At 56.7% G+C, this 9,404-nt stretch overlaps 1 protein-coding gene across 1 annotated transcript in view; it reads left to right on the top strand.

The window, feature by feature from the left end:
* LOC120592611 (pecanex-like protein 2) overlaps positions 1-9,404 on the top strand; it is a 70,884-nt gene that overhangs the window by 59,743 nt on the left and 1,737 nt on the right. The window contains exons 10-11 of the mRNA XM_039850347.1: positions 3,987-4,132; positions 6,147-6,424. Coding sequence (XP_039706281.1) covers positions 3,987-4,132; positions 6,147-6,424 — 424 coding nt within the window. The remainder of the gene's footprint in view (positions 1-3,986; positions 4,133-6,146; positions 6,425-9,404) is intronic.

Raw genomic sequence — 9,404 nt, 5'->3', positions numbered from 1 at the left:
CCTGGCACCAGCCTGGTCGCCGGGCGTGACGGCGGTGCCTGCGGAGGGGCGGTTGCTCGTGCCCCGTTGGCATGCAGTGGTGGGGTCCGCAGACCCCGCCGTCGGCCCCGGCTCCGGGGGCCCTGTGCCGTGTGGCCCCCTCTCCCCACCAGTGTCCTTGGCTCTCCAGTCTCCTCTGCACCTCCTGCTCCCTGCCCCGTGCCCCGCCCCCACCCCCGCTGCCACGGCGAGGTCCCCCAGCAAGCCACAGAGTGTGGGGGGCCCTGCGGAATGTGGGTTTTCTCTGAGAAACTTGCGTTTTCCCTGACACAGGGGACGTGTGTGCATTGAATGAAGTCGCCCTGCGGGACGTGGGGGAGGGTCCCAGTAAGGCTGGTCCTGGTCCGCATCTTTTTATATTAGGCTGACAAGAACCAGGGACATCTTCGTCTGGGGCCCCACGAAGCGGCCGCCTACTGCTAGAATTCACTAAACGGCCTCCATCATCACCACCCCACTGGGTGGAAATCCGCCTGCACAGACCTTGATGCGGGTCAAGGAGGCAGAAACCTCTCTTCAGACTGTGTGACCACAAATGACTTCCATGGAAGTTCGAGGCCCCTAGTTACGAGACCTGCGTGGTCCAAACAGCTCCAACCAGAACGTTACCGTAAAGAGGTATCAGGCTGGTGTTGCCTCCCAGTGCCCAGGAGAAACAGGAAAATTTTAAGGTGGAATAATGGCACTTTAGCCTCGCTCTCCAGGAATTCATACTAATGAAGATCCGAGGAAAGTGTGATTCAACGAAAAGTTATAAAACATCCTGGAAAACATACCACCGTGAATAAGAGCCAGCAAAAGTTAACAAACGCACACACGGACTCGCAGCGAATTTAGAAATTGTAACGATCGGGTTCAGAATACGGATTCAGCACGTCTACTAGGTATCAAAGAGACCAAAAGAGAAATTGAAAATATAAAAGCAAAAGGCCATAGAGAGACCGAGCAGACCTGAAAAGCACCGAATACTAGGAATGAAAAGTAGAACAGTGAAATAAAGCTCTGAAGGATTGAGCAGGAAATCTGACACCTTTGACTAGAGAATCGGCGAACTGGAAGTTAGCGCCAGGGATGCTATTTAGATGTAGCCGGACACTCAGGGAGGAAGGAGGCTGAGCAGTGTCAGGCCAGGGTGGGTCAGGCTGGCCTGCCCCCCTCGGGGTTCCGGATGGGCCTGGAGAAAGGAGCGGGGTAGCGAGGGGCCGAAGGCTCAGACGCAGGCCGACGCGGGCACTGTTGTGCTGGCACCTGCACAGGAAAGGCGGGGGGCAGGCTCAGAAATGGCACTGGAACAAGAGTTTTCTTTATGGGAAAGAAAACGAGCCCCTGTCTCGCGTACGGAAATTCCTGGCAGGCTAGGAAATGCGAAAGGCAAATCGATGCCACTTTGAAAAACGTGATAAAATCAAATTGTTTTTTTTAAAACTGTGGAGTAGACAGGGATTGGAAAAACAAGGCACGGAACTTGCAAAAATTTGGAACTTTATTGGAAAAGATGGATAAATGATATTTTACTTCAATTAAGTATGTCTCTTTATCAATAACACCATAAAGAAAGTGAAAAGACAAGCCATAAAGTAGGAAAATAGCTATAATTCACATCTCTAATTAAGGTTTTGATCATATACATACATACACATGTACATGCACACACGCGTACGCACATGCACGCCCATTTGTATGCACACACATACATGTATACCCATAACACACTCACACACATGCACTTATACGCGTGCATGCATACGTAAGCGCATATGCACATGCACACACACAAACACATAGAAAGCAACGAGAAACAAGGGAACCAAGAGAGAAATGTCAAATAATTTCATGACGAAAAGCTAAAAATGGACAAAGATGCTCCACTTCATTAATAACGCGGGAAACGTAAATTAGACTAAAAAGGAAACGTCATTTTACGTTTTCCAGACGAGCAAAAATTAAACTTCCCCGACCTGTCGCCTGGTGGAGGAGACATGCACTCGAGCAGCTGTGAGCTGTGGGTGCGCGTGTGGGCTGGTACAATCACTTTCGAGAACGTGCTTTCCTAACACGAGCATTTCCATACCCAGTTATTCCACTTGTGGCAAATGTGTGCGTTTCCGGGGAAAAGTCGAGCAGTTTCTTCCCCGGTAAAGTCGAGCATTTGTATTCCCAGCAATTCCATCCCTCGGTGTCTGTCCTCAAGAAACTCTTGTGCATGTGTACCAGGAAACATGTCCGAGAGCGTTCACAGCACCGCGATAGCAAAAAAAAAAAAAAAGGAAAGAAAAACCCCCTAAATATTCAATGGTAAAATGATGGGTAAGTAAATTGCGGCCTATCCATGTCACGGACTAACTCACAGCCATGAACATGGGGGTCCCAGCCACGAAACAGCGTGTTACCTACCCGGTCGCAGGAACCCAATGCCGACTGGAGGAAAGAAGCTAAAAGCAAATTGCGAAAGGATACATTCCGTACGCGTTTGTATCTGTGAAGTCGAAAACCGTGAGACTGAGCCGTCGCAGCGAGCCCTGGCGGAGGGGGCGGGACTCGGGATGGCCCAGGGGGGACCCCCGCGCATGCGCTCCCGCGATGAACGCGATGAACGCTGATCGTTGCTCATCAGGCCTCGCACACCCTTGAAAGGCTGCGTTTGCGTCAGCGCGACGGTGAGCACTCTCCGGTCTCAGGAGCGTGGTACCTGGCGGGGGTCTGTGTGGGGAAGAACACCCACGGGAGCCTCCCAGGCCTCGGAGCGCTGGAGGGCGACAGGAGGGAGGGTTCAGGGCGCCCCAAAGCCCGCGTCGAGGGGCGCGAGAAGGAAAAAGTGCACGTTTGGGGTGATGGCTGTAACAGAGGCCAGAGTTAAATGCCCGAGGTTAAGGGGGGATCCTCTGGTCTCCTGAGAAATTTAGCGCTGTGGGGCATGTTGTTCCTCCCCATGAGTCGACCAGGTGGCTGTCAGTTGGCGCTTGACTGCCACCGTGGTCTCTGCAAACGCCACAACGGGCGGCTCGGACGGCTCGTCTCTTAAATGCGGCATCAGGTGTCGGACGAGGAAGTGATTTTTCCCTTACGCTTCCCTAGTTCCCCGCTGGCCCCCGCGTTCCCCCACCCGCTGGTCCCTGGGCTCGACTGAGGTCCCTGTCCCCTCTGCTAGCGAGGGGACCGTGCTGGGCCGCGGCCTGCCTTCCGTGGTTTTGAGTCTGACCGTGGTGATGGAAGGGGTGTTTTCTTGCAGGCATTCGGATGCAGCGACCGCGTCCACCACGTTCTAACTACTTTCCTGTTCCTGACCTCACGTCTGGCTCCCAAGCCGCCCATTAAGTGTTTGTTAGACAAATCAACGAAGCCTTTTTTTTTTTATTATTTTTTCCAAAATTGAATTCTTCTCCACTGGATTAGAGCCAATCACAGATGATTTGGTGTTAAAACATTTTAAACCCGGATATAAATTTCCCCACCAATTTCTGTTTTATTGGTTTAGACTTCGTCCTATAAATATTTTAGTTTTTCTTCTATCGGGCCTCACCAGTGTCTTACACATTGGCAATGAAAATTTTTTACTAATAGCAAAACCTGAGCATTTATCTTGACATTCCGTTGAGTCACATACCTTCACAAATGAAGTCAGTCATTTAAGATCCTCCGCTGAATTCTGATCTTTCCTAGGAGTTATTCCCATGGCAGTTTCTTGGCCTCAATTAAGAGCAGTGTTTTGAAATGACAAGTAGCGCGTGTCCGTGGTACGTCACAGCAGAAGTGGCGTCTGTTGGTAAGAAAGACGCCTTTGCATCGATCGTGGTCCAGCTCTGAGGCCGCCCATTTTTACGAAACTGTCCGCTCACGTTTCGGAACGCGAACACCTGCTCCTCGCGCTCGCAAGCCGCGAGGCGCGTCTGTGGCCGGAACGCGTCAGTGTGAAACCCCCTCTCTGCTGTCCCCTTTGCGTCCCACAGCATCCGAGTCGGGGCCCGGAGGACTCGTCCTGTTCGTCCACACAAGGGAAGTTTGACCGGGAGCAGTTCTACAAGTTCGTCATCTTCCCGGGCAAGTGGATCAAAGTCTGGTGCGACCGCCTGGCCCTGCTGGCGCTGCTTGACCGGTGAGCCGCGCGCGTGCAGGGTGCGTGGACACGCCGCGGGGCATGCAGTGTGCACGCGTGTGCTGGGCGGAGCGGACCGGGGCCGTGCGCCCCGTGCTGCAGACCCGCAGCCAGAGCGCCGGGTCTGACAGCCGTAGGCACAGTGACTTAGCCACCGAATCGGGAGGCGTGCGATCGGGCGGGTGGTTGGGGTGTAAGGTTAGCTTTGGGGATGACGTCGTGCGTGGGTCTGCTGGCGACTGTCCACAGTGGAGGCTCCCACATGGAGCGCGAAGCCTGGCCGGGGTCGTGGTGGGTGTGTGTGGGGGGCGATTTCTGTCTCCTCCCAGGCAGAGCTTCATTCTGCTTCCCACCCCTGTCTGCTGCACGCTAATTGGAGTGGTCATCTTTTTTAACACCCTTTTGGTCATCCTCACCTCTTGCCATGGCTCCTCAAGACAAGATGGCCTGGGTTGCAGGTGTGGGTACTGCGTGGGGAGGGTTTGGAGGGGTGTCAGGTGGGTTAACGTATGGTGGAGATGGGCCAGGGATGGGATTTCCCCTTTCTGTCCCCTACCTGAAGGGAGGCAAAGGACAGGAGTAGCACCTTTAGGAACTGTAGTTCTGACTGGAGCGTTTGCCTGAAATTTCAGGGTGCCCTTGCCCACGCTGTCATCGGCCGGTGCCGAGCTCTGCAGTAAATGCGAGCCAGCGGGGGCCGTGGGGAGGCCGGTCGCCTGCCTTGCTGCAGCTGGTCCCCCAGCGATGTCTTAAATGGTGTGATCGCATATTAAAAAACTACAGTCGTGCAAAATTCCCACCGTAGATTCCAGGACCCACACGTCAGGGAGCGGGGGCACAATGGTCCTCCTGACAGTACTGTCTCCGGAGGCCCCGCTCTAAGATGAGCGTTTCAACTTAGCTAAAGTAACCCAACGTGACACGTTCTGGTAGACTGAGGCAGTCTTCTGGAACACTTTCTTCCGTTAAAAAGGAATTATTAAAATCAGACTAGCTAGGGTTGCTGGGGGGCTGGAGATACTTTCTGGCTTACAGCTTTGTTGCAGATGGTGGGGATTGGGGGCTGTCTGGGAATCCACCCCTGTTGGGGCTGATGGGGATATCAGGCTGTCTAACTGGCGCGCCTTCTGTTGGGGTTGATGGTGGGGTGTTTGGGAGGAACTCTGTGCTTTGTCTCCAGTTTTCAAGGTGTCCCACGCCACCCACTCCCTCACTGCTTTCAGCTACAACTGGCCCCTGCCAAGGCTCAGGCACCCTGCACTGCCTCATGGGTGACATTGCCTTCCGCCTCCCCCGGGCACACCGCCTCCCCCTCACATCCTCCCAGCATCCCCTCTGAGGCCCTCAGATGTCCCCAAACCCTGTCCAGCGTCCACCCACACCCTTCGTCCCGGCCAGCAGCCCTGCCTGCCCTCATCTTCCAGCCTTCGGCCCCTTCCTGTCCACACCCTAAAACCCCCTTATTGTCCCTCGGCACATCCAATGGCACAACGCCACCGCTGAGTAAGCCCACCTCTGCACCCCACACCTCTTAAGCGGGGTACCGGGGAGAAAACCTGAGACCGCAGTCACCTCAGCCGGACCCCCTGCCCTGTCAGCTCTTCAGCGGGAGCACTCCGGGCTCCTGCGACGGGGCGGGGGCTGCGAACCGGGGCTACGGGGGTGGGGACCCCCCGCCGAAAGGCGCCCAGAAGCTCCACGTGAGACCGCGGGCTCCGCCACTGTGAATGGGGTAGCCTAGCGCCTTCTCCCTCCAGCCCCAGCGAGGGGCCAAGGACACCAATGGGATTATGTTTCATTTGTTTCAATGCAGAACTCAGGGTGAAACATGGATTTTTTAAATAAAATAGAGGAGCGAGGAGAGAGGGACCGTGACAGCTGACACCGACTGAGAAGCCTTGCGCGGGGACGGCTGCCGGCACCGTCGGCCGCTTCGGAGGCGCGCGGGATTCCGGCCGAGCGCAGACTGACTGACCTTTCGTCTCCCTTGTTCTGACCTGTCTGCCCCGCACAGAACCGACGACGTCCAGGAAAACGTGCTGGCCGTGTCGCTCTTTGTCCTGGTGTCGCTGCTGGGGTTCCTGACGCTGAGCCGGGGCTTCGGCCGGGACCTGTGGCTGCTGCTCCTCTGCCACGTCATGGCCAGCTGCCAGTACTCGCTGCTGAAGGCAAGGCCGCGTCCGAGTCTTATCCCCCCCCGACCCCGCGCACCCCGAAAGCACAGGATGATGACCCCGGCTCTTCTGCTTTGTGTTCTAGAGTGTCCAGCCGGACCCCGCCTCGCCGATACACGTACGTCTCCCCGGAGGCGAGGAGCTCGTCTGGAAGGGAGGGGGCCGGCCAGACTCTGTTCAAAGGCAAAATGTATCAGTGCACATGTGTCTGTAAATAGGAATATTAAGTAGAAGTATTCTGCCTGGCGGCCAAGGTCAGGCCGGGCGGAGAGCATGGCATGCCTGGAAGTGGTCCTGGCCAGGGTCGGGGGGCACAGAGGGCGTGGGGGGTCCTTCTCTGTCCCGCCGGAGTCCTGGTGGGCAAGGCCAGGCTCTGCCGTCACACCGCCTGCGTCCGTGTTGTCGGGCCCCGCGTGGATGCTGGACCCCGAGCCAGGCCCGACTGTCCGTGCCTCGGTTTCCCTGCGTGTGGATAAGGAAGTAAAAAGTGCCTGGGGGTTCAGTGGCCCTCGCCGAGTGCTTACGGCGGCGCCGGGCACAGAGAAACTGTTTACTAAGTGGTGTCAACCTCTATGGCTGATGCCGCCCACGAAAGCCTGAGCCAGGAGCCCACTGACACGAAGCTCGCCCCTTCCCGTCCCCATTTCCGAGCACGTCCTTACCGCTCACCCCGTAACGGGGGGCTGCTCTGCACGCGGGACTCTGGCCTGATGGGACATTCCTCCACGAGCTCCGAGGCGCACCCAGCTCCCCCGACCCGGCCGCACTCCCCCGCGGGGCGCCGAGGGCCCGCGTCCGGCGCTGTCCCCACCGATCCCCCGCCTCGAGCCTTCGTGCTCAGACCACCGCCTGGTGGACGCCCAGCTCCTCGGCAAAGCTTTCCATGGTTGTGGCGAGCTGCCGCGGGCCCCTGGGAACCCGCTCCCGCGAGAGAAAGCTGCTTCTTCCCTCTGTGCTGCTCTTTAAAAATTCATATCCCGGCCTCGGGCCTGCCTTGAAATCCGCGGCAGCTCGCGTTTCGTTCACGGTAGCTGAGAAGGGCTTACGATCGGCCGATCACGCTGCTCTCCTGTTAAATTCCCCTGTTCCCAGTCATTGGTTTTCACGTAACATCTTGTTTTCCCACAGACCCTGACTGTCAGGGTGAGTGGAAGCCGCGTAATTAGGGCATTGAGATGTATTTGTCGTGATCATCACCAGAAATCCAGGGTCCGCGGGGGGACGTGCGGCTCCGCGAGCTTCGTCCCAGCCACCCTAGATGCCACACGCCACCCTCCAGTCCCCCCGTCCCGTGACGGCACTCCGGGGTCGCTGTTTCCTGGGGGGCTCGGGGAGGGGCGCCACGTGCAGGGAAACATTCGTTTCGTGTGTGCGCTTTCGGGAGCAGAGCAGAAAATGCTGGGAGGCGGGTACGGCCGCGTGACCCGTGTCATCGCTGTAAGCCGGAGACACGCGGTCTACGTGGCTCCGTTCCCGGAGGCCTAGATCGTGCATGTCGCAGCGAGGTGGTAAGAGGTGGCTTCTCTTGCTCTCACAGGAAGCCAGCATCAGGCATGTAACGCCGTCCGGTGATGCGGTAATTAACGGGCTTCCACAGGCTTCCACGTAGAGCCATCGTGGATTTGACTAGGCATCTCTCATGGTTCCAGTGAGGAGAGAGAAAATGCTAGACCTTGCCTCTGGCCGCCTGACCGCGCCGCGCAGGCGTCCGGTGGTGGCTCGCCACCCCCGTGTGTGGATGGCACAGCCTCAGGACGGAGGCGGCTGGGAGGGGGAACGCGGCCGGCCAGAGGGGCGTTCTCGAGCCTGCCGCCTGTCCGGCCGGCACAGCGTCATCTGTCAGGGGCTGTCAGGGGACATCGCTGCGACGTTTGCAGGCGGGGGAGGGGTGGCCGTTCAGATCAGTCGGTTCTCGCTCCTACGGAACTGACTTGTTTTTCTTCTCGGTTTCTTTCCGGGGTCACCAAGGCGGCAGATTTTGAGCAAGTTGTTAACACCGGGAGATGGCCAAATAACAATAAAATTCTCGTGTGCCGCTCTGTACGTTTCAGACGTGGATGTAGAATGTAGAAGGACAGGCCAATGCGCGTGGGACAGTAGACCCCGGGCCTGGAGGAGATGCCTCTGACCGTGAAAGAAACGGGTCTGGAGAGCTTTGAAAGCTGACGGTTGGGAGGACCGGGAGCATCCTGAGGCTCAGAGCGGAGTGGAAGGGTCGTGGTCATGAAGCTGGTTCTGGGCATGTGTGGGTTTATATTCAGGCCGACGCACGGAAAATGCAGGCGGCCCTGTGAGAGGCAGCAAACGCCTGGGATCCCCCGTGTGGAGCCCGTGTCACGGCTGTCCCCGGCGCCTGCAGAGACCCAGCCTTGCTGGCCTGGGGCGGCACCTGGCAATCTGCATTTTAACGCCCCCAGGTGCCACTGCTGGAGGCAATCTGCGGTCACCCGTGAGAAACGCCGGGGTAACAGGCAGCACGCGGGTTTCCGGGTGTGAACCCAGCCACGCACAAACTCTGGGGTCCTGGTCACCTCTCACACGCGTCACGGCCCCATTTGTCACTAACGGTGACCGATATTCACACGTCATCATTAGCCGGAGTCCATATTTTACCCAGGTTTCCCTGGTTTGTCCTTGTCCTGTTTGAGGACCCCATTCAGCACACCCCCTTACCCTCGGTTGACACGTCTCGTCGGCTTGTCAGGGCTGTGACAGGTTCTCAGACTTTCCTTGGTTTTGATGACCCGGACAGTTCTGAGGAGAATCGCTCAGGGATTTCGGAGACTGTGTCTCGGTTGGGACTTAATCCGATGCTTAGCCCGGGATTAGACCGGGGCTGTGGATTTGCGGGACAAAGACTCCAGGGATAAAGAGCCATTTTCACCATTTCGCCTTGAGGGTCGACACTGTCAACACAACTCAGCACTGTTGATGGTGACCTTGATCACCTGGTTAAGGTCATGTTTATTGGGAGTAGTAGTTCTGAATGACATAAAATAACTCTTCAGTTTACAGTACCGGAAATAAGGTGGTCAGCTTCTTTTTAGTGGCTCTCCAAAGTTAAACAAGATTTATCTGTTTTGGTTGTTTATTTACTT

The sequence above is a fragment of the Pteropus medius genome, unplaced genomic scaffold, assembly GCF_902729225.1.
Source record: "Pteropus medius unplaced genomic scaffold, Ma_sr-lr_union100, whole genome shotgun sequence".
In the NCBI taxonomy this organism is placed as follows: domain Eukaryota; kingdom Metazoa; phylum Chordata; class Mammalia; order Chiroptera; family Pteropodidae; genus Pteropus; species Pteropus medius.
This window is presented reverse-complemented; position numbering and strand designations above follow the sequence as displayed.